The 25,565-nt window shown below is 42.5% G+C and overlaps 1 protein-coding gene across 1 annotated transcript; it reads right to left on the reverse strand.

The window, feature by feature from the left end:
• Positions 1–22,549, reverse strand: Ino80c (INO80 complex subunit C). Its single transcript, XM_042675165.1, has 5 exons — positions 22,304–22,549; positions 10,986–11,096; positions 9,878–9,989; positions 8,909–8,976; positions 1–3,628 (listed from the first exon to the last, which is right to left on the reverse strand). Exons 1-5 carry the CDS (start codon positions 22,457–22,459, stop codon positions 3,497–3,499), a joined length of 579 nt encoding a protein of 192 aa, XP_042531099.1. The 5' UTR covers positions 22,460–22,549; the 3' UTR covers positions 1–3,496.
• Positions 22,550–25,565: the final 3,016 nt, after the last annotated feature.

Here is a 25,565-nt window from a genome sequence, read left to right on the forward strand (position 1 = left end):
TAGACTAGTAGAACACCATACTTATATTCAGCTTTAACAATAATTGACTCACGGCCAATCTTGTTTCAACACTACACCCATCCACTTCCTCTCTCCCACATCATCCTAAAAAAAATCCAGATAGCCTAGCATTCCATGCATAAATATTTCAGTTCATAATTCTAAAATTATGAACCCTTTCTTGTAACATTACAATACTATCATTGCAACTAAAAACATTCATAAGAATTCTTATCAAATACCAAAATAGAGCAAATTTTCAATTGTTTCAAAACTATTTTAAGTTTTTTTGGCGTTTGAATAAGGCTCCAAATGAGCCCCACAAATTCCCTCCAGTAGGACATTATTATAAATTGCAATAATTATTTCATGCATTTATAAGAGAGTATCATCTGCTATCTCTCGCAAGGTATATGCCTCATTTGATGACATGATCAAGTTCTATACTCCATCCATTTCTTTCCTTATACTTTATTTTTACCAAGTTCAATAAACACTCCCAGATATACACCCTTGCAAATAGCATCAAATGTTTGTTACCTCTTCCTAAGTTATGGATTAAGAAGAGACTTCTCAGTGAAAATACAGTTAGCCTTCTATCAAGTGCCAAATCAATTATAAAATACATGTAAAGTCTGAATGGACACATGGAGACTAGCCAGTGGATCTTCCTCACTCACCAGGACTGTTCTCCAACACTAGTTCCGAAATATGCCAAGATTTCTCTCCTCTTTTACAATGGAGACACACATCAGATATTGATATTAAGAAAGAGTTGAACTTCAAAGTAGATTGGATTTCAGTGTAGTCTCAAGAAAAATATGTGATTTCTCATATCTAGCTATTTTTAACTTTTAAGGCCAAGTTTATCCTTTGGATCCTATCAGTCAACTCCAGAACTGGTCAGGTACCAGAGGGACAAATCATTAGACATACCACAATGAGCAGAGTCATACAAGCTATAGAAGGGTCTTGTTAGTCAGAGGAAGAGAAGGGAGAAAGCCAATTGTTAGAAAACCATTTAGGGGTGGAGCATAATGGGAGGTCTTTAGGTCTTGAGACATGTCCTCAAAAGGAAATGAGCCAGTCTCTCTCTGACTTCCTGTGTTTTGGTAGGATGGTTCCTCTCATATTTGTTTCTTCTACAATGTGGCATAGTGAAGAGTCTCTTAACTAAAGCTGAGTTAATGCTAGCATATTGCTCTTAAATCTGTGATCTAAATAAAACTTTGATCTAAACTGTTTATAAAGTTAGCCAGACTCAGGCTTAATTATAGTAACAATAAATGGACAAAACACAGACATATACAGACACACAAATACACACATCATGTACTTAGTTTAAGCTAGCCTCAGACTTAGTATATAGCCTAGACTGGTCTTGAACCTGAGATCTTATTGCCTCAACCTTTGAGTGCTAGGATCACAGATGTATACCATCACACATGGCTTCATATATTTTGATGAAGATGCAACTACGTATGTGTTGATAAAAACTCACTGTACCACACTGAATTTAATGACTTCTTACTAAATTATAAATAATACCTTAATAAAGAGCAAACCCCAGAAAATCTCCTTGGTATAGAACACCCCCTCCTCCCCTCCCCTCACAGGTGATTCTTATGTACAATCAGAGGCAGACCTCGGAAGCGCCAGGTGAAAGCATGGTCAGCAAGGGCTGTTCCCCCCAGGGCAGATTAGCTGCACATTCCCAAACTGAGAGGACTCATTACTGGAAACAGTCACTCACAGCTTGGAGCTTGGTTTGGCTCACATGGCCTTCTGGAAGATGGAGTGAGAAATGACTTGGTCTTTAGAACTTAAGGCTCTTCAGCAAAATGAGGGCCACAAACAAAACATGGCAGGGAAACAGGAAAGAAGGAAGCAAAGTGTCTAGGAACTTGACTATGCCTGCGGCAGCCAGTGGCTCTCACACTCCATGGTCACACAAGGGTCTATCAGATGCAGATTTCTGGGCCTTTCTCCCCCAAGTTGGTCAGCTCTCAGGTGTGGCCCAGGAATTTGCATTTTAGCAGCAGGTCCCAGATGACTCTTGACTTGCTCATGGAACATACACCTAGAAACTGAGGCAGGAGTGACAGCTCACAGTCCTCCCTAGGGTATACCCACTAGACCACCTGATTCTGAAAAGGCAAGTCTGAGGCACCATCCAGCATCCAGGTTGGATGAAAATGCCCATCTGGGGGTCCTCATGGGAAACAAGTTCTCTCTTCTGAGACTTCTGATTTCATTGGAAGAGTGAACCTCACAGAATCACTTTTTAAGTGCAATTCTTGACCCATCCCAAACCACCCACTGCATTAGCCACTCAATTGGGCAAGGCCCCCAACCTGTCACAACTCTGACGCTAAAGCCCAGTCAAATGTTTTGATGGCTGTGGCTTAGAAAAGTTCCCCTCCTCCCCAGCTGTAACCTCAGGTGCTTTGTCAAGGAAAAGGAGGAGGCTACACAGTACTCTTCCTACTGAGAGGGACCCTGCAGTTGCTGAACCTGGAGGAAGAAAATTAGGCTCTGAGTCACTGCCACTGGCTGGAAGGCTATTCTCCTAGGGGTTTTCTTTCCTCCAAGGCTAGGAAAGTTGGAGGCCAGGGCAACTCCCAGAAAGGGTATCTGCACAATTAATAATCCCTAAAAGAAACAGCAGCTGGCCCATAAGCTGGTCCTAAGGTTCCTAGTATTCTCATTCAAGAATAGTAGGACTCAGTGAGGCTAGGGTCATCTTCACAATCCTTTTCCTGATGCAAGGAATTGCTTCTTTTCCCAGTAAGATGGGGAAGCAAAGCTTTTTGGAATAGGCTGGAGCCAAAGGGCAGTACCCTGAACCAAGACAGAGTCCTTCTTGGATAGGGAGTATTAATGTTTCTCATAGTTCAAGACCCTTAGAAGACACTGGAGTCGGGGTGAACTTCTCGAGACCCAATTTCGGGATTTTTCTGAGCATTCTGAAGAGTATATGTAGATGCTAGAGCCTACGAAGATGCTAGAGCCTATGTAGATTGCTATGTAGATGCTACAGTATATGTAGGGCTTCAGGCCCTAGCAACTACATATACTCTTCAACATGCTCTAAAAGAGAGTCATTGGAATCAGAAATAACCCAGAACTACTGTGGACTCACTGCAGTCTTTAAATGTTGGACAACACTTTACAACTTGTTAACAAAATTTGGGGACTAACTAGGTCTAAATTTAAAGCATAATTATGCTCTATTTTCTTGTCAAACAATTTTACTTAAGGCAACAACTGAAGTATAATTTAATTCAACAGGAAATATCACACTTGGACAGAAAACATAGGGGGGAAAAAAAACCCAAACTCTTAAACTAAAAACCAAACATTCTTCCCAAGGCACAGAACTGACATTTTCAGATTGACGGCAGAAAGAGTTTGTTTCCATGAGACAAAATGACGAGTCCAAAGTCTGTCATGGCAATAGTTTCCGCTTCACAAACATTTCTTCCATTTCTCAGGCTCAGGGAACGATGCTGGTGGCTTTCCTCAGGGCCAGGTAGCCTGTGATGACATCAGAGGGCAGCCTCCGGATATAGGAAAACTCTTCAATGGAGCTGAAGCGCAGCTTGCTCTGGGGGTCTGTGTAGTTGGCCTGGGTGAGAAGCAGGAACAAGAAGGGCATGTTGGTCATGTTTTAATCTTTTCTCTATTTTACACCAAATGCAATAGATCTTCCTCATGTTTTACTGTCACTGAGAACACTAAGTTGCTCACTTTGGCAAGGGCTCATTAATCTTCCCAGACTTGAGAAATAATTCAGAGCACAGAGTAAAGAAGAGTAATCACTACAGCAGGGTTTAGCATCTACCTATACTCTTCATGTCAGTGGCTCCAACGTATAACTAACACATCCAACCGACACTGAATTCATGACCATTCCTCCTTGCCTTCAAATTCTTGCCTCCTTCCATCAGAAGGCCTAGGTTTGTGTTCCTCAAGGCAGGAGTTGCCCAGATGCATGCTGGGCCATGGCTGTCTTTTTTGTACCAAGTACCTCCATGTCCTACTCTCCAGATCTGCCTTTACCACTACCTCTTCCATATCTTGCTCCCCAGAGCTGTACTGACTCCCCACACCCACCCTGCCACAGGAAGGGACCACACCCTGCAACTGTAGCCAGGATCACCTTTGTAACCTGCGACTCTGATCACGTCATTCTGTATATAGTATAAAACCTCTCAAGATGGCTCCTCACTGTTCCTGGGACAAATGCCCAAATCCTCAGTGTGGCTCCTCAGGCCCTGGGTCTCTTCCATCCTTAGCCACATGTCCCATGCTCTGGTTCCAATCACCAAAGTCTTTATGCAACTCTTTCCAGCCATGTCTCCTCCTCCTCTCCCTAGCGGGAGTCCCAGCCCCGAATGGCTTACTGTACTTAGTAATCACCTGCTCACCCTTGAGGACTTGGCTCCACAGCCCCCACCCTCAGGGAAGCATATTCTTTGCCCTCCAAAATCAGGACCAAAGTGCCTGCCTGCGCAATTCTTAGTTCTGTGGTTCTCAGCCTGATACTCTGATTAAGGCATACAATGGCTATGAGATGCCATGAAGGAGGAGTGCACTGGTTTAATCATCACTGTGGACAAGCTCCATCTCGTGCAGTGTGGAACACACAAAGGGCCTTCCATCAGGGTCCGTACAACAAATAAGGAATGAATGCACACATGAATAGATGATCCAAACCACTGCAGGAAAGAGAACTTGCATCTTCGACAATCTTTGGTTTCTGTTTTTTCCATGTAGAGAAAATAATTCACCTCAAAGTAGTATACACTTCAAAATAGGTGGCTTCTATAGATTTTGAAAAAGAAAATGTACATGAATAATTTTAAGCGCTTAAAAAAAGATGAAAGATGCCATTAAAAGTCTAGACAGATAATGTCCCATTACTCAAGCATGGACTGTCTGCTCCCCTGCTGCCATCTGTGTGTGGACTTAGACGCTCAGTAATTCTGTGGTTTGGTACAGGAGAAGGTTCGGAAAAAGGCTATGAGCCAAAGGGAACTGAGTCATGGATTTCTCATGCTCTGAAGTCTCAATCGTGCCACTGGGGATCGTACTCAATTATTTAGCTGTTACGTGTCAGGAGAATGGAGATTTATTCCTCAAAAGCTAAGATTAATTAGAGCTCTGTACAAAGTATAGCTTTGATCCTTTGGCTTGATCTAGATATTTCCTTTAATAACAGTAATATAGGGGAAGGCTTCAATTTAAAAAAAAAAAAAAGAACAATGACAAGTCTCTTTTGCGGGCTCAGGGCCTTGAGGCAGCTAGGTGAAAGAGCTGGCAGGGGAGGCTGCAAACATGTGCATCCAGCTTGGATCATCGGTCTGTCTGGCTTGATCTGTGGCTGCTTCACTCCTACCACCAACTGTGCTGAGCCAGGCAGTCTACTCTAGACCTCAGGGCCAAAAAGGCTGCTGAATAACCAATGTGGAAGGGAGATCCTATAGCACCAACAAGAAGGTCACCAACAAAACCTGGGGCAGATTAACCTGATCCAAGGGCCAGCACCCAACAATTCTGAAGAGAAGGAACGAAGATGACACATGACGTCCCAAAGCTGAATTAATCAGGGCAGAGCTTCCTTTCTAGTCTCCCCTCCTCTGGGTTCTAGCCTTGAGCTGAGCTGAAGCAAACAGGCATTCAGCAATGTTGGGTTCCTACAGCAGAGTGACAGGCAGTATTCATGGCTCCCTAGACTCACCTAGAGCCATAATGCTTCCCATCACCTTGTCACTAATCACAGATGTGATCGTGTATGCCTTCCCAAGCCCAGGGAAACAGATACATGCATGGCTGGTGGAGGACAGGGGAGTCAGTGTAATGTGAGCCCAAGTGTTGTAATGTTGTGACTTTAAATTACACAAGTAACAGACTGAACTGTGTTCTCCTATTTAAAAAAAAATTAAACATTATGAATAAGACTAAAGTACCCCTTTACCACGATTTTCTGCCAACACATAAACATCCCAGAGAAATCATGAAATGTTGGGAAAGGGACTGTCTTTTTTCTTTTTGGTACTGGCACTCAGGGCTTTGCACTTGGACTTTTTGCTCAAAGGTAGCACCCTACCACTTCAGCTACACCTCTGCTTCTGGCTTTTGGTTACTTATTGGAGATAAGTGTCTCAAGGATTTGTCTGCCCAGACTGGCTTTAAAGCATTTCAACCTCCTGCCTAGCTAGGATTCTAGGCGTGAGACACTAGTGCCCAGCTTTACATAATGTTTTCGTTGAGTGAATGTGATGATTTTTATGTAATAGCAGACTGTTTACACAGCTCTGAATCCTGCAGTTGATACTATATCTTAGAAAATTGGCCATGATGTTGTTACATGAGCGTGCAGCTCACAGAACAGTATGAAACTGTCCCCAGTGACAGGCCTTTACGTCTTCCAACAGCCTTCCAAAAGCATTTCTGCATGATTCTCCTTGTATATCCTATTTGTCCAGGAGCTGCCAGCAAGCAAACTGCCAGGTCATTGGCTTTTGCTTTGACACAAGATATAGAGCCAAATTGTCCTTTGAGAAAGCAGTTTCAGTACTCATTCTCACCTCAAACAAGCAAGGTATGAGTGCATCGTTTCCTTATGTTGGGGCTGTTTCTTCCCTGTGTGACAAGTCTAACTGCATTCTCATTGAGGCTGAATGCCTACTTACTACCATCTGTCTTTCCTCTCTTCTAATTGTCTATTTATATCCTCCTTGCTAGTTCTTCTGTGGGATTGTCCTTCAATAATTTGATAGAGTTCTTTGTAAACTTTTTGTTGTTGCTGTTGTTGTTGTTGCCAGCCCTGGGGTTTGAGCTCAGGGCCTGGATGCTGTCCTTGGCTTCTTTGGCTCAAGGCTGGCATTCTAGCACTTAAGCCACAGCACCACATCCAGCTTTTTCTGAGTAGTTTATCAGCGGTAAGAGTCTCATGGACTTTCCTGCCTAGGTTGGCTTAGAACTGCAGTCCTCAGATCACAGATTCCTAAGTAGGATTACAGGAATGAGCCATCAACACCTGGCTCTATGTAAATTCTTAAAGGCATTGGGGCATAAGGGTCAAGGTAATGCCTACCATGGCAAGCCCTCTGGCCATAGAAACCTAGAATAATGTTTTTCAAAATGGTTCTCATGCTTCCTAAAGGGTGAAAACCATTGGATTAGCAGGAGCTGCTTTCAACAGTGAGGAGAGAGCTGATGTTCCAGGTGACCAGACTTCAAGTCTGGCCATAATCACAGTTTCCTACAAACTTAAAACTGACACAAGCAGAAATGTTCACTTTGGCCATAAGAAAGTACTAGTTCCCCTGCTATAAACAACCATTCAAATGGGTCAAATACATGCAAATATTTTCAGCAATAGACAGGCGTAGTAGAAGACTACATGGCTAAGAAAACAGAGCTCAAAAGACCTCTTCAAAGCTCGTCATCCCAACACTGTCAGATTGGGGACCAAATTACAAAAGTACAACATCACAACACGCTTTCTTTGTATGATGTACATAATTAGTTTAATCAGTTTATTACAGAAGCTATAGCCAGATGTTTCCATTCATAGGCAAAACATTTAAATGATGTACATATGAGTTTAAAAAGTGACATGCTGTCGGGTGTGCTAGTGGCTTGTGCCTGTAATCCTAGCTACTCAGGAGGCTGAGATATGAGGAACCTAATTTGAAATCTCTCCAATAAACTACTCAGAAAAAGCTTAACGTGGCATTGTGGCTCAAGTGGTAGAGCACTATCCTTGAACAAAAGAAGCTCTCAGGAACAGTAGTACCCAGGTCCTGAGTTTAAGCTCCAGGACTGGCACACACAAAAAAAGTTACATGAGTCTTTACTTCTGTAGCTGAGAGAAAATGCCCATCTTCCATATTTATAAGAGATTTTTTTTTTAAAGGCTCAAGAGCTGGGAATGTGACTTAGTGGTAGAGTGCTTGCCTAGCATGCATGAAGTCCTGGGTTCAATTCCTCTTTACCACATAAACAGGAAATGCCATAAGTGCTGCTGTGGCTCAAGTGATATAGCGTTAGCCTTGAGCAAGAGAAGCTCAGGGACAGTGCTCAGGCCCTTAGTTCAAGCTCCAGGGCTGGCAAAAGTAATAATAATAAAAGGTAAACTAAAAATTAAACCTTTACAAATCTCACACTTAGTCTACATTCTGCACATAAGAAACTGGGCTCTCTTTGGTACCTGGCTTCGGCAATTTGCCCATCTCATCCTTCCAGCTCTGCTGGTGGTTCCCAAGCTATGTACCCGCAAAGCACTTGAGCAGTGACTCTGTTGGGAACAGGGAAGAGAACAGAAGAGCCATACAGGTGGTAATGCGGAGGTTTCCAGCCTTTTTAGGTTTGCGTATTCTGTAAAGTCACTTCATCTGGAAAAGGGGTTCTGATGTTTAAAAATGACTCTGAAAGCCACTGCCTTTATCACAGTACCTCTATGCAGAGGTTTAATTTTCTTTTCTAAGATGACAGAGATCCAACCCAGGGCCTCCAGCATACTAGGTAGGTGCTCTCTTACTGAGCTACATTCACAACACTAAATATTTCTTTCAAGTTCAACCAATTATCTAAATGTAGTATTTTAAAATTTCCGGATAAAAAAAGTTATTTCTCTTGTGTGGTGTCACATAGTTACAGGCAGAGGAAAGGGAAGGGCCACTATGTCTCCTGCTTTCTGAAAGCAATCCTCCTCCCAGTCTGCTCCCTGGACACTGCAGACTGCAGCAGAAACAGTGTGCACAAAGCCATCACCTATGCACAGTGCCCAGGCTCCGGGCAGGACCGTCAGTGGCTGATAGTAAACACTATTTGGATAGGCATTACTGTGAAATTTTCAATCTAACATTAGCATACAGAGAGATACAATCATACTCACAAGAAGACCCGAAACATCAGAATACTTCTTGGCTGGTTTAAAGGATGGAGGAGCATCAATACTAAAGTCTAGAAGAAAAAAAACGAAGATGAAGAAGAAAAAAAACAGGTAACTGGCTTTAAGACTGTCTAGCTCTTTCTTTTCTTCTTTCTCTAAAACAACAGTTGATAATATTCTTGAATTGTTCCTTTGTGAATAGTTATCACAGAATTCGTAAGGGAGGAGTATTAGCAATGGTGCTATGTGTCATAGACCAAGGGCAGGCTCTGCTATAGCCCCACCCTGTCACCAGGGAACTGCTAGGCTCCTGTAACCACAAACCATGCTTACAGTCTCAGGCTATGTGGGCTGATGGTGGGGAAATGCCATATAACCCACCAACTGGATCTGGCTTGCTGTACGTCCACACCCAGGTAACTGACTAGTGTACTTGTCACTGAGTCACCCTCAGGAAAGAAGCACAGCAGGGTTGGGAGGCAGAGCGCTCTTTGAGCCTGTAGTTTCCAATGAAGTTGGACAGAACGTGTAACAGGGTTTTGCACAGATTTGTACCTACTGCAGCAGAAATCATTTACTCTGAAAGAGCTGGCCTTTAAGCCACTTGTTGGAAATCCTTCTAAGTCTGGCTCTCTATCTGAGCTACCTTGTTCTTGGAAATAAATTTTAAGAGTAGACTTTTGAAAAAGAAGTTTGTCTAATAGAAACATCAATATTATCCTATTAGGAACTATTTCCCTAAACCAAAATGTTAACAACAAACTAAAAACCACATACTTATGACAACACAAACAATCAGACTCAATACAGAGGATGGTTAAGAGGAAATATGTACATAATTTCCCAGGATTTTACGGCACTATAAAATTCTTAAGCTAGAAACAATTTCCTACAAATACCATGAACACAATCAAACAGCGTGGGTTTGTTCTCAGAAAGTTATAAACCCAGGGAAGGCTCTGGACAGCTCACAGTTAGGATCGTTCAGTTGCCACGGCAATGCCCTTTCAGCAGCGAGAATCTGTTTCAGGTTCTTCCAGGTTCTGTTCTTCTTGCCAGCTACCGCGCCACCATGGCCAGAGTGCTCAAATTAAAAGCATGGATTAGAAGGAAGAAGAAAAAAAAAATCAATGGAGGCTACCACTTGAAAACCTGACATTTATGCTTAATGATGATTGGTATGTACCTTGCATTCTATCAGCAATGGTTTGTACTGCTGGGGTCGCTTAAAAAGTATTTCACAGTATACTTTAATCTTTGTTTAAAAAACAAACAACAAAACCCTGGCTTTCACACTGTTGAAACCCATGAGTTAGGGCTTATGACAGAACAGAAATGAAAAGCTACTTCTTTACATGCACAGACCCTTTATTGGGTTGAGCGTAGAACTCACCCATGACTTACAAAATTAAATTTACCCTCACAACTGCATCTCTCAAGTCCCTTGTGGGGAAGTTTCTCTGCCTAGTAAATTACTAGTGATCCTGGAAAACTTGAGTAAGCCTCAATCCTGGCAGACCTTCTGGACAGCTTAATTGTGTGTGTGTGTGTCCTGTGAAGATTACAAAATAAAATGGAAAAGACTTCCGACATATTTACAGACACTGGTAACATTTTTTTCCCCAAACGCATTCACACACACACACACACACACACACAATAAACTTCTAAAGGTGCAATCTGAGTCACTGTACCTTATTCTAATCTTCCAGTGATAAGAAGAGTACCCTTTTTGTACTTAACAGTACCACAGCTTTATTTAAAGAAATGAGTGAGGAACACTTTCAAGCCTCCTCTAATACATGTGTTAAGATCAACAAAAAGGAACAGGAAGAATCATCATGGGAATGGCCTGCCTTTTAGTAAATGCCACAAGACACACCAAAGTCCTTGGGGTCTGGCACACAGGGAGATCAACAGGAGGGCCCGTCTGCTCCTTCTTCCCTTCATAGCCCATGGAAAGAAGGTGGCAGCCCAGGTTAAAAGAAGAGGTCTCCAGAGCCACCTCAGCGCAGGAATAGCCTGACAAAAGGCCAAGTGTGGTTGTCTGGATATATTTCAAAACACTTTAGATGCTTACCACAAAGTTGGGATCCTTAAATGGCAAAGGTTTGGCAGCTTTTTCCACAGGTCCTGTGCTAAACTCTGAGGACACCATTTTATTTTCAGTCATGGCTTCCATGCTGACACCCTTTCAACAGAGTAAGAATAGCATGAGGTTAGTTTCTCCTACTGGGATCTCCCCCCTTCTGCTGCCTAAAACACCGGCATGGAAAGGGAAACAGGGTACCCAGAGTGCCAGGAGGTGGCCTGTCCCACACATAGGGAGCATCTGTATGTATGCAGAGGCTGCAGGAGAGACAGACAGAAGCCCCAGCTGCCATATTTCCTGATCCCCTTTGTGCTTAGCTCAGGGATGGGTAACCTACCCAAGCTGGCCCATTTCATTCCAACAACTGCTACAAAAGACATACTATCCACTATTCCCATTTTACAGAAAGGAAAACTGAGGATTGCAGGGGGTGGGGTGGGGGAGGGAAGGCAGGCAGGTTCAAGGCCATATAGTACTGGACCTGACTGGACCCGAGGTCAGGCCAAATCTAAAACCTCTATAATCTCCATGACACCACTTAGTCCTTACTCCTGCTGATCTTGGCAACTGTGACTTGAAGTTTTTTTTTGTTTTTTTGGGTTTTTTTGGGTCATGGGGCTTGAACTCTGGGCCTGGCACTGTCCCTCAGCTCTTCAGCTCAAGGAGCACTCTACCGCTTGAGCCACAGCACCACTTCCAGTTTTCTAGTGGTTAATTGGAGATAAGAGTCTCATAGACTTTCCTGGCCAGGCTGGCTTTGAACCGTGATCCTCAGATCTGAGCCTCCTGAGTAGCTAGGATTACAGGCGTGAGCCACCAGCTCCTGGCTGTGACTTGAAGCTTTAAGACAAAAAGGTCTGGTCCTTACAGGTCTAGTCAGTCAGCAAGCCCAGGCTAGAGCTGGTACAGGTATAGGTATGAGTAGGGGCAAGACAGGACAAGGGCACTGTGAGGAAGGAAAACAGAGAGGAAGCTGGACAGCCATGGGTCAGCCGACTGAAGCCAGAAAGTGCCTTGACAAGCAAGCTAATATGCTTTAAATAAAAACAAAACAAAAACCCTTTAAGCTAACCATCACAAAGAAAAAAAACAAGTCAAAGTAAGAACTAATTTGTGACTTGTAATGAGATTCCAATTTTCCCAGACTACAATAAGCTTTTTTAAAACTTGAGATACAATTTGCAGACAGTGAAAGACACAGACCTTAGGTATAAGTTTGTTGAGTTTCTCGAATGTTCATACTAGCATTAACCAAATCTCTGTTAAGACACAATACTTCTACTATCCCAGAAAGTTTTCTTCTTCCTTCCTGGACAATGCCTTCCAGGCCAAAAGGCAATCACTGCTCTAATTCCTACCATTGTACTTTCAAGCCATTCTACAACTTCACAAACATGGAATGGACAGCATGTATTCTTGCCTCTGCCTTCTTTAGCCCCGTCAAAAATTTGGTCTTGGTTGGTTGGTTGGATCCATTTCATTTTGTGTTTTGTTTGTTAAATGTTTATTGTAAAGGTGATCTGTTCTGGGGTTTGAACTCAGGAGAAGTACTCTATTATTCAAGACAATTTTTTTTTAGTCCTTTTGCTTTATTTCTTTTGTAGAATAGAGTTAGTTTTTAACTTTGGCCGGAGGCTGGCTTTAGATTATGATCTGCCACCTCTACCTTCCACATAACTGAGATTACAGGCACCACATCACTATACCTGGTTTGTTTTATTTTTGAAGTCCAGGGGCTTTTATTTCTTATTCATAATATTTTATTATTTATATATATATATTCTATTTTTATATTATTATTCATAATATCTTATTAGTTTATATTAGTTATACAAAGAAGTTTCATCATGGTATTTCCTAAATACATGCAATGTACCCAATCAAATTCACTTTCCAGCACTGTGCTTTCGCATTCTTCCTCTACTTCTTAGCCAATTTCAACAGGTTTCATTGTTCTATTCTCATATCTGTGTCTAAACAACTTTGACCATATTCATCCCCAGATACCCTGTCCTTTTGCCCTTCCTCTTCCCACTCCTATCCACCTCCAAACAGAAGCTATTTAGCATTCCCATCATTCCTTTTTAAGCAGTAGATTTCATACAACTGAAAAAAGAGTGATACTTGTCATTCATTTTTGTTGTTATTGTTGGTAGTAGTTGTAGGGCTTAAACTCAGAGCCTGGGCGCTGTCCTTGAGCTTTTTTGCTCAAGGCTAGCACCCTGAGTCATAGCTTCACTTCCAGTTTTTGGGTGGTTAACTGGAGATGAGCCTCACAAGGACTTTTCTGCCCCAGCTGGTTTCGAACTGAACCACGATCCTTAGATCTCAGCCTCTTATAAGTAGCTAGGATTATAGGTGTGAGCCACTGGCACTTGGCAATACTTGTCATTCTTGATCTGTCTTGTTTTTTTTTTGTTGTTGTTGTTTTGAAGTAGAATCCCATTAGCTTTCTGCCCAGGCTAGCCTCAAGTCAAAATCTTCCTATCTATGTTGTGAATAGCTAGGATCACAGACATGAGCCTGAGTTAGCATGAAGTTTTTGAGAATGTCCATGTTGCTGCATGGATCAGTAGTTTGTTGTTGGTATTTTCCTACTTCTCAGCAGACTAGAATTCAATATATAGATGTGTTAAAATCTGTTTATCCATTTTCCTGTTGGTGAACATTTGGTTTATTTTCAGTGTTATAAATAAAGCTGCCGGAAAATGTTCTCATTTCTCTTGGGTAAATACCCAACAGTGGAGTGGTTGTATTATTGGGTAAGTTCATTTTTATAAGAAAGTTTGTATACACACACACACACACACACACACACACACACACACAAGAAAAAGAAGGGGGGAACTCAAGGACGATTCACACTATCATAGGTAAAAACCTTTGGCTGTAGATTTATCCTGAAATTGATCTTTTAAGAGGTGTTAGAAGAAAAGAAGCCATTCCCAGAAAGAAAGACAGAGACAGAGAGAAGGACAGAGACAGAGACAGAGAAGAGAGAGACAGAGAGACAGAGACAGACAGACACAGACAGAGACAGACAGAGACAGAGACAGACAGAGACTATGACTACTAATACTGGTTCCGTCTGGGAGAAGATGCTGAAGAAACAAAGAGGAGATTCTGAAGAGAAAGGAGGAAATTCTAGTCCCAAGGTTTCTGACAGTGACAGTGATGACAGAATCATCCAAAGCCTGCCCATTCCCCAGGGACCATCCTCTAGGAATGCCTGCTTTTCCTCCCACTCCAGAAATCTCCAGATTGCTTCTCACCTTTTTTATTCTTCTCCTTGGATTCTAGAGGGAAACTCAAAGGTGCATTGGACCAGTGAAAGGGAAAGAATTCAGGGGATTTTTTTATTTTGTTTTGTTTTTGGGTCCGGTCGTGGGGCCTGAACTCTGGGCCTGGGCGCTGTCCCTCAGCTCTTCAGCTCAAGGCTAGCGCTCTACCACTTGAGCCATAGCACCACTTCCGGCTTTTTTTCTTTTTGCTTATGTGGTGCTGAGGAATGGAACCCAGGGCCTCAGGCATGCAAGGCAAGTGCTCTACCACTGAGCCACCTTCCCAGCCCTCAGGGGATTTTTTGACAAAGGCTTTTTGACTCAAGGTCCCAAGGTCTCGGGGAGAAAAAGCCAGCGAAGCTTCACTGGGATCCAGGCAACTGAAGCTTTTTTTCTACCCCAGAAACCACTATGAAAAGTAGTTAAGACATCAGACCAGCCTTAGACAATCTAGAAGTTCTCAAAGGAGAAAGGACACACCATCAGACAAGCTCAGACAAGCACAGCTGCCAACTTGGAGAGGTGAGGTGACATGAAGAAAGACTAGAAGTCATTTGTTCCAGAAAGCTAGAGAGGCATGGAGAAGGAATGAAAATAATCTGCTGAAGCACTATGTTTTTAAATCAGGTATAGCCTGCTCTAGGCTCCCTCTCTCCTCTGCTCCTCCAGCCTCTGCTTTTCTCTTTGCAGCAGGCCAGTTAAGCTAAAGAAGAAGCAGAGAAAGAAAGCCACCTTACTATGAACCGAGTCACACCAAGCCAGAGGGTTCCTGCCTCTCTATCAAGAGCTAGCTTCCTGCTGTCTTCCCTCTTCAGACCTATTTCCACTCCTATGTCAGCTCACTTTCATCCTCTGTCTCACCTTCAGCTAAGCTGAGACCTAAGCGTCTACTAAGAGCAGGATGGGAGGAAGAGATCTTTAGTCACAAGGAAGGTCAAGTCTATGACACTCTGATGCCATCAAATAAAATTTAAGATGATGTCGAGTTTCAATATTACAAATTCAACATTACAATATTACAAAATTATTGAGAATTTCTTTAGGCTATTCAAATAAAGGGAGCCAAAGAAATGCCTCGTACTTAAGTATTGTCCCCTACTTGCAGCACTAAAAGTATTGACTGAAATCCTAGGAAAAAGAAACCCAGCTTGCCCCTAACATAGGAGTTAGCACAGCCTACCATCTTGGCTCAGCTCTTTCCAACTGTACAGCCCAGATAAAATGGCTCTCTGTCTCTCCACAAAGCAGCCTGCACAACTCCAAGTCCGACTTTAAGAAAATTTGGCCCTTCTGTCTCGTCACTGAAAAATCAAATACCAGCTACATCTATCTCATAGTTTTCTAGACTTTAAAGATGGTTGATTCTAGGCTAAAACTACAAGTGACTGTAGGATTAGTTAAAACAGAAAAAATATGACATGCAACCTAAATATTCTATGAAGTCAGTTAACTAAACAGCACATATTTTCTTAGAACAGAATGAAGTCAATTAGACATTACAATCTATTAGACTTTTCAAAGTCTAATTGAGAAGATTGTCAACACAGGGAAATGGTCATAAGTAATGCCAAATGAAAATAATACACAACATTATATGCTGAGTACAAAATGAAAAACTACATCCACTCACAGAAAGAATAACATGATTTAAGATGGTCATAATTTTTGAAGCTAAGGATAGAATGATTTGCGAGGAGGAAGGGGGGGAGGGGAACCTAGGGCTGTATCCCTCAGATTTTCACCCAAGGCTACACTCTGCCCCTTGAGCCACAACTCCACTTCTGGCTTTTTTGTGGTTAATTGAACATAAAAGTCTCAGGGATTTTCCTGCCACAGATTGCTTTGAGCCCTGATCTCCTCAGATCTCATCCTCTTGAGTAGCTCAATTACAGGCATGAGCCACTGGTGTCTGGCTTGATTGGATTTTTTTAAAATATGAATAAACAAAATTAGTCCAGTATTCTCTGTCTGCTTCCAACTATAGAAAATTGTGTCATCACTTCTATTCTCCTGGTCATCCCTTATTCTAAAGAAACAACTAATACCTCTCAATTTCAGACTCTTTAACTGTTTATTAACCTCAATTCTGAAGTCTATTAACTAAAAATCAGTTTAGAGGACAATCAGGTTTCTTAGGAAGTCTTAACTAGACTAGGCATTTGGAGGGCCTTATATGTATTACATGTCCCCAGTAAAATCTCCCCAAAAGCATTCTTCTGTACCCCAAAAGCTATATGTGGATCTGATTATTAAAAAAAAACAAAAACACAAATCACATCTTCCAAAGTAATGAGTGACATAGAAAAGATAGTTAAGAAAAAAAGAAAAGTATTTGGAGCCAGGAGACTCACACCTGTAATCCTAGCTACTCAGAGGCTGAGATCTAAGGATCATGGTTTGAAGCCAGCCCCAGCAGGAAAGTCTGTGAGAATCTTATTTCTAATTAATCACCAAAAGCCAGAAGTGGAGCTGTGGCTCAAACAGCAGATCACTATCCCTGAGCAAAATATCTGAGACAGTGCCTAGGCCCTGAGTTCAAGATCCAGGAGCAGGAAAAAAAAAAAGAATTGATTTGAACTTTGACTTGTTTATTGTATGATCTGGGCTGCTTATCTTCTCTATGGCTCTAGTCCTTTTTTTGTTGTTATTATGAAGGTGATATACAGATGGGTTACAATTACATATGTCAGGTCAAGAGTGCATACAAAATATGTGGCCCATTTCCATCTCTCTCTCCCAGTTTTTCCCTTCCATCCCACCTACAAGTTTTAGAGTTCATTTTCAATATAGTGTCCAGTGAGTCTTAGTCTTTTTTTTTAATCTGTAAAATGAGAGTAACAACTCACAAAGAGGTGTTTTAAGAATTGAAGGAATGCTATTTAGAAAGTATAACAACAGTGCTTTGCACTCACTAAAGTCTCAATAAGTATTCATTACTATCATTCACCATTATTTCTTTCACTTTCTCCAATCCACCAAACTCACATTAATCCTTTCTGAAGTATCATAAGCAAAATGCCTGGAAGTCTATATGAGTTTTTCTGAAAATATAAATCTAAACACAGAATTGTAGAGCCAAGACAATTTTTAGAACTTAGCAAGTATAAACAATTATAGTTTCTGCTAAACTAAAAATTCATCTTTGGGGGGAAGACAGACACTGGGACTTGAACCTAGGCCCTCAGGCGCTTTTACCACTAAGCCACACCTCCACCCCTCACTACTGCTCTTTATTTTTGAAATAAGGAGCAGGTACATGCCACACATGCACACAGCTTTTCACTGAGAAGGAGTCTGATGGAATTTTTTTCTCCCTAGACAGGCCTTGAACCTCAATCTCAACAATCTCAGCTTCCCACATAGTTAGGATTACAGGTGTGAGCCACCAGCACCACCAGCTTCTTAAAAACCATCCAGATGAACTTAGACAAAACTATTTCTGTACTAATAAACCATTCAACACCTTTCTTAGGATTGATGCAAAATGTTTTTGCTCAGAATAATTTTCAACCAAATTTCAACCAAAACCAGAAGTCCTGAGGACTTTGAAGTATTTAAATCTTGTGAAAGTTTTATATACTTCACTCTTGTTTATATACTTTATATATTATTTACTTTATATCCTTTAGATACTTCTTTATGTACTTCATTCTTTTAAAAAATACCTGCTATTATTGACATAAGAAAATTTCAGTTCTGAGAGATCTGTAAAATTCCTTCTGACTCAAGTAATACAATCACAGCCTTGGGCAACCAGAGTTAATCTTAGATATCCACAGCTCTGAACCTGGTACAACTTCTATATTGAAACCCATTGCCCCTTCAAGTCAACCTCAAGTCCCCCGGTGCCTCTACCTCTCTCTACTTTGCTATTATTTCCAGCATGGAGTCCTCACCTTCTTTTGTCAGGTGTGATAAGACACCAAGGTGAGAAAATGTTGATAGTACATTCAAAAGTCATCCTATCTTCCTGGCCTTTCCTTCCAGTGACAGGTAGAATGTTAGCTTGTTCTCTCACCAGGTACACACAACTCAGCAGTTACTCACACAAACATTAACTTAGATACTGCTGTACCCAGATGTGATTAAGATCTCAACTCTGCTGACTTTAAACAAAGGTGATTATCCAAGTAACCCAAGCAGTAAGCACATAAATCCTTTAAATCTAAATCCTGGGATTCAGAGATGAGAGAAGCAGGAGATAATGCAAAGCTTAAGAAGGATTGGGCAAAAAGGCAAAGATTCTCTGTAACTGGTTGGGAGATGGAAGAGGGCTTCTAATAAGGCATGGATGGGGGCAATAGCTGACTGCCAGCAAGGAAATAGGGACTTCCAGTCCTACCACTCCAAAAGAACCAAGTGCTGAATAAGCCCAAGTACAATCACTCCTCCTGAAGCCTTTAGACAAAAACTTAGCATAGGAAATATTTTGATTTTGGCCTAGGTACAGAGCACAGAACCAACCTAGCCATCTGATTTACAGATATGTGATTCAATAACCATTTGATCTAAGGAAATATGAGCTAATAAACTGATGTTATTTAAGCCACTAAAGCTGTGGTAATTTTGAGAATCAATAATGGATAGCAATTACAATGTACATCTGTCCATCTCTCTTCGAGCCTATAGAGACAAGCTACAACTTTGGAATGTCTTAAGCATACTGTGGACACATAACAGAAATACACAACTGCAATGCCTTGCCGATTGAACTGAACTGAAACAGAACAGGAAGACTGAGCAAAGGACAGAGATGAGGGTCTCCTCAGGAAAATCCCAGGCAGTACTCACGGGAGTACTGTGTTACGGCTACATGTGTTATGGATTAAAGAACTAAAAATCTAAAACATGTTGCACAGTTATTTTATCTTTTTAGACACCAGCTGGGAAGAGGAAAATCAAGACAATAGAATTCATTGTACAAGCAAATGTCCTACTCTTTGCAGCCTCTTGTGTGGCTGCAGTTGAAATGGAGAGGGTCCTCAGAGAACATCTAGGCAGCCCTTCTCCTCAGTGACAGTCCCGAGGCCAACAAGTTGAAATTTCTACCACATTGGGTTATGGAAATTTCCAGCTTCCTGAAGTCATCTGGCCACTCTCTGAAGCTTACTATGGTGGAACGTGATCAATGCTACTTTTTAAGTCAAAACAAGCATTCTTCCCCAAATATACTGACCACATCCCTTGGTGTTGGCGTATATGAATATTAAAAACACATCATGGACATACAAGGAGAAAGTATTCACCACACACACACACACACACACACACACACACACACACACACACACACACACGACAAAGGACTCCAAGTGTTGGCGTATATGAATATTAAAAACACATCATGGACATACAAGGAGAAAGTATTCACCACACACACACACACACACACACACACACACACACACACACACACACACACACACACACACACACACACACGACAAAGGACTCCAAGAAGAGTATGTGTGGGAAATGAGAAGTCCTAAGTCCAATCCTCAGTTCAGCAAAAAAGAACACATGGTACTCTTAACACATCAACAATATCTTATAAAAACTCCTTAGAAAAAAATAATCAAGTAGTTCATAAAAATAATGGGATAGTCAATATCACATGAAAAGGCAGTTGGAAGCCATCAGAAACACATAAACTAAAAAAACATAAACTACAACTATAGTTGTAGTACCTGCTCAACAGAATGACGGAAGTTTTAAAGGACTCACAATTGTTGATGATATAAAACTGTACTTCTCATAATTTGCTGGTAAGAATACAGACTTGCACAACTACTTTGGGAAATAACCATTTGACAGGTTCTTAGTTAATGTGTCTACCCTCTAACGCAGAAATTCCACTACTCAAGTGAAATGACAACACAAAAAGACTTGCATAAGAGTACCCAGAGCAGTTCACACATAAAAGCCAAACACTGTACATGACTCAAATGTCCATCGGTTCTTAACTTTATACAACCTATCAGATGTATTCAATGAGTGACTCTTTTTGTTTTAGCCTTCTGTGTTAGGCTTGAGCTTGTAATTCTATCCCTCTGAATGCTGAAGCAGAAAGATTGCAAAGCCAGCCTGGGCTACAAAGAGACTCTTTGTAAAACAAAAGCGAAGAGCCAGGCACCAGTAGTTCAAATCTGTAATCCTAGCTACTCAGGAGGCTGGGATCCAGAGAACTGCATTTCAAGACAGCCTGGACAGAAAAATCCATGAGCCTTTTCTAAAGTCCTTCTCCAAAATAACTTAGCAAAAGTCCAAGCTACGGGGCTGGGAAGGTGGCTCAGGGTAGAGCGCTTGCCTTGCATGCCTGAGGCCCTGGGTTCGATTTCTCAGCACCACATAAGCAAAAAGAAAAAAGCCAGAAGTGGCACTGTGGCTCAAGTGGTAGAGCGCTAGCTTTGAGCTGAAGAGCTGAGGGACAGCGCCCAGGCCCAGAGTTCAGGCCCCACAACCGGACCCCCCCCCCCAAAAAAAAGTCCAAACTACAAGTATGGCTCAAGTAGTAAAAAGCAACAGCTGAGCAAGCAAGTTGAGTAAGCTCAAGTTCCTGAATTCAAACCCTGGCATTAAAAAAAGAGAAAGCAAAGGAAGGGATGGCATTGTCCAAAAAAAGGGAAATGTTCTCATCACCTGACTTACGAAATGGTAACCCCTACTAAACAACACCTTAATAATAACAATAAGATGAGAAACACAACATTGTTTTGCTAAGGAAACCCATACTTGTTCTGTATGATTCCACTCATATTATGTTTGAAAACAAATCTACTTTACAGTAAAATGGCAGAATAGTGATGACCTCTGGCTGGAAGGGACGAGACTAAAGACAGGAAAGGGTCACTAGAGAATTTTCTGGGGCTCTGAGACACAATTCAACCTTATGGATTGTATAAATTACAGGCAAGGCATGGAGTCTCATGCCTAATAATCACAGCTATGGAGAGGGCAGAGGTGAGGGGAATCATGCTGAGGCAATAAGTTGGCAAGACCCTGTCTTAAGCCAATAAGCCAGGTGTGTTGGCTCATGGCTGTCACTCCAGCTTTGCCTGAGACTGCAGAGGACTGAAGTCCTTGGTTGGCGCTGGGCAAAAATTGCAAAATGTAATGCCTAAAAAGCAAAAGGTAAGAAAAAAATTTCCAGGCGGTCTGACGTATGCACATACCAGGAGGCCGAGATCGGAAGATCGCGGTTCCAAACCAGCACAGGCAAAAACAAAACAAAAAGTCCATGACACTCATCTCTTAAACGACTCAGAAAAAGCAGGAAGTGGCACTGTGGCTCAAGTTGAGGGCAGACCCCTAGCCTTGAGCCCAAAGAGGCTCAGGGACAGCGCGCCCAGGCCTTGAGTTCAAGTCCCAGGACTGGCAAAAATAAGTAAGTACAAATAAAAAAGAAAGTAAGCCATGGTGTTAAGGAGCATTAACTCTGCCTCTTCACTCTGCTTGCAAAAAGAGAAAAAAAGGCAGTGGGGGAGAGAGAAGCAAACTACTAGTTAAATCAAACAAGGCACTGGGCTGAAACTTCTCTGCTAAAGTTGCAGAGCCCAGATCGCAGTCGTTCCGTTTCACTCCTTCAGCTAAGACACACCAAACCCAAGTTAGGGTGGAAACACGGGGAGTGGAATTTTCTTTTCCCCCGGCGGATGACCGAACCTATCCGTCTCCATCGCTTTGCAGCTCGGACTCTCGGATGGACCCGGGGAGACTCGAGGACTTCTTTCGGCATGACAGAAGTCGGCCGCCTCGCTTTAAATGCTACCTGCCTGGGAAAGGCCGGTTCTTCTACCAATCAAGAATAACCTGCCACCTCGCCTTCCCGCACCAACGAAACGCGCGAGTCTCTTTAACCCAAACCCACTCGTCCAAACACCGGGGACCAAGGGTATCCCCACCGGCCCGGCCCCGCGCCTGCGCAGCGGCTCCGCCCCGCCCCCGCGCGCCCCCCCCCCCCCGCGCATGCGCCCTTCGCCCCGGCGGCCCCGCGCACTCTTGCAAGCTAGGAGGGCGGAAGTGTACCTGTGCAAAGCCGGAGGCGGATAACTTCTTCTTCTTGCTGGCGCCGTAGCCTCCTGCGCTGCTGCCGTTGTGGGAAGGGCTCCCTGGTCTCTTTTTGCTGTTCCGGGCTACCGCCAGGGTGGAAGTAGCGGCCACGATTGGAATTTGAGCCGCCATCCTACCCTGAATCTCCCTCCCCTCCCCCTCCCCGTCCGTGACGGGGCCCGGGAGCTTCCGGCTCGCGGTGACTTCCGTCTCGGGGCTTGAAAACCCGGCCTGGAGTCACGACACTGGAGGAGCTCTCGCGCTTTCTCCCTCTCGACTGCCTCTGCCAGGCGGAGCTCGGAGCCGGGCGGTGCGCCTGGGCCGGAAGGTGTCGACGGGGCGGCGCCCTGCGTCTTCGCTGGGTCTGAGCCTGGGCCTCGGGGCGAGCGCCCGGAAGCCCCCCAGTGAACATCCCCCGGTACATTTACAAAATGGTAATAGTCGCGAGACGGCAAAAGCTTGGTCATTTTCGACGTCTGAGAGTCTAAAGGTAATTCCCTTACTAGTGACTAGACGCATCACCAGGCTGTATCTTCGTGGTTGCTGCCAAGAGGCCATAAGGGCAGGATGTCTGTCAGCCTCATGGGACCAGAGACCCCTGGAGCACTTCCACGCCTCCCTTCGCCTCACTAGATGGATGCAGACCAGTCAAAAGTTCACACGAAGATTTCAAAGAGGTCACAGATCTGCTAAAGAGCTATTTATGACACTCCCCGTTCTTCACCACATGCAACTCTAAAATCTTTATGACATAGACTCAATAGCTTATAATTGAGTAATTGATGCCTTTTTGTCCTTCATAGAATGTAATCTCTGAGGGAAGGCCGGTTATGTCTTGCTCATTCAACTGTGTCCCTACTCATAATACTTTGCAAGTCCCTGACACATTATAAATATGTTTTAGTGAAGCAAATAATGAGTGGACTTCCTGTAGTGACTCAAATGATATGACTCTGGATATTTAAAGAAATAGGCTCTAGAAAGTTAGGGAAAACAGCAATATTGTTACTGACATCTTGTCTGCTTTGGAGAAAGAAAATAACCTACCAGTATTAAAATGTTCCAGATCTCTAACTCTCACTCAAAACTACTTCTTTGCTTATTCTTTATCTGGTCACCCAAGCCAATCTCTGGTACCCTACTTCTTTATTTCCAGTCACTTCCTCAGTTCACATCTTGTCTTCACTGCTCCTATCCTTCTTTCTTCTACAGCCTCCAGATGGAAGTTTAGGCTTTCATTTCCTAATCCATCCCTTATTCCAAGCCATGTCTGCCACTGGCTGCCAGAATAAGCTTTCTAAAACACAGATCCAACTGTCCCAATTACTTTCTTATATTCTCTCAAAGCCCTTTTATCTTTGGGATAAAAGCCAAATCACTTTTTAGATTGTCCTATCAGCTCCATAATAACCAGGCCATGTTCTCTTTTATCATTCCCAGCACTCTAGTCATTCCTTTGTGCCCCAGCCAGAAACTAACTCTTACTTGCTTATTTTCTTAACTCCTTTATAATTTTGTCTCCATTGTTTTCTCTCCTAGGAATGTGTGGCTTCTTACCTGATTACCATTCATTTTGCCTCAGTTCAAATTCTACTTTCAATGAGAAGCTTCCTGCTGTCTGATGTGTCTTTAAAAGTACTGAGCATATAGGCTGTTTGTAATATTTAATGAAGTCAAATATCAGCTTCCTACTTTTAGGGAATCAGATACATCTGTACACCATGATTTGGCTTCCCATTACTAAATTCAGTCTTGATCTTGTCTGACTCCTTTCTTTTGAATCTTCTTTTGATATCAGAAACACCATTTTTTTGTTTTCCTCCTTCAAAATTCTACCTCTAGTCATCTATTTGACAGTCATCTTCTTTTACCAAATGGTTTCCAATGCTACTACTACATATTTGTTTAAATATTTATTGTATAGTCATACTGTTCTAAAGATACATACTTAAAAATTTCCAAGTCCACATTTGGAATCAGTTTATTTCCACGCAGTCATATGTACCAAAGTTGCTTGATGTCTGAGGCCCTCTAATCTTCCCACTCTATACTGTCCTCAAGCATTCCAGCAATTCTTAAGGATTGAGTTACCATCTAAAGGGAGACTACTCTTGGCTTTTCCGTTCTTAGCTGGTTCATTCTCTGAAACTACAAACACAAACTTAAATTCCCCATCCAGAAAGATATAGATTTATAAGTTCACAGGCATCTTACACTCACCATAGAAAGGAAAAATTCTTCATCCATTCTGTTCCTTCTTCAGCGTTTCCTCCCTCAGTAAATGTCACAAATTATCCACCAGTTGTTCTCACTAAAATCCCGACTCACCTCCCTTCATCCACCTCAATGCCATACCATTATTTCAGTCACCGCCATCTCTCCTTTGAATTTGTGCATTGGTGTTAGGAGTTGTCTCCTTGCTTCCACCTTTCGTCTCTACAACCCAGTTTTATGAAATTCCAGATGATCTCTTTGAAGATAACCCTATGAATTTTTCAGATCACACCCTCCACCTGAAACCCTTTTGAGTCATCTTGTAGTTAAAGATGAAGTCCAATGTCTATAACATGGCTTCCCAGGTCTTCAGAGACTTGCTGTATCTCCAGCCCTGCTCTGTCTCAGGTCTCTGTGCTCCTGCAGTTGTTCACCTTTTGTCAGCTCTGCTTCCTCCTCCCTCGGTATCTAGACATGCATGCTTTTCTCCCAATACTATACTCCTGCAGTCTCATTAACTTCCACTCATTCTTTCTATCTTGACTGGCATGCTATTTCTTGAGCCTTCCCTATTGCTCTGATCCAGTTCTGTGTAATCATCAGTCTCAATCACCTGTTGCTTGCATTTTATTTACTAATTCTTGAAGGTAGAGATAAGACACAAAAGGATGATCCTCACTACCTGTTCTTAGCATGTCCCATCTAGTAGGAAAGGAGAGACATTCTATTTGTCTTCTTAGCTGGACATGAACTTCCTATGGGCAATAACTAGAATCACAGAGATTGAGCCACAGAGTATCAATAGATCCAAACAAGAGGAGTGAGGAGTATTCTGGAGGATACCAGACAGGGGGAAAGGCTTTGAGTCCTGGAAGGACTCCACACAGCTCATTGCAAGTGTAACTTGAATGTTTTCCATGTGCACTGGTATAGACAAGTTAACACTGATGGACTCTATTTGGCTAGCTTGCATGTTGAGACAGAGCCCAAGCCTCCCCAAATTCCCTCCCTAGTTATTCCTGAG

Source organism: Dipodomys spectabilis, unplaced genomic scaffold, assembly GCF_019054845.1.
Source record: "Dipodomys spectabilis isolate Male_0828 unplaced genomic scaffold, ASM1905484v1 ptg000024l, whole genome shotgun sequence".
NCBI lineage: Eukaryota > Metazoa > Chordata > Mammalia > Rodentia > Heteromyidae > Dipodomys > Dipodomys spectabilis.

What these genes read in the sequence shown, in the direction of transcription:
- Ino80c (XM_042675165.1), bottom strand. Translation starts at nt 22,459, where the DNA reads ATGGCGGCTCAAATTCCAATCGTGGCCGCTACTTCCACCCTGGCGGTA. An exon ending in TTAAGGATCCCAACTTTGTG is followed by an intron (nt 9,990 to 10,985) that starts GTAAGCATCTAA and finishes TTTTAATTTGAG; the next exon opens with CACTCTGGCCATGGTGGCGC. An exon ending in CTGATGTTTCGGGTCTTCTT is followed by an intron (nt 3,629 to 8,908) that starts GTGAGTATGATT and finishes CTTCTCACCCAG; the next exon opens with GCCAACTACACAGACCCCCA.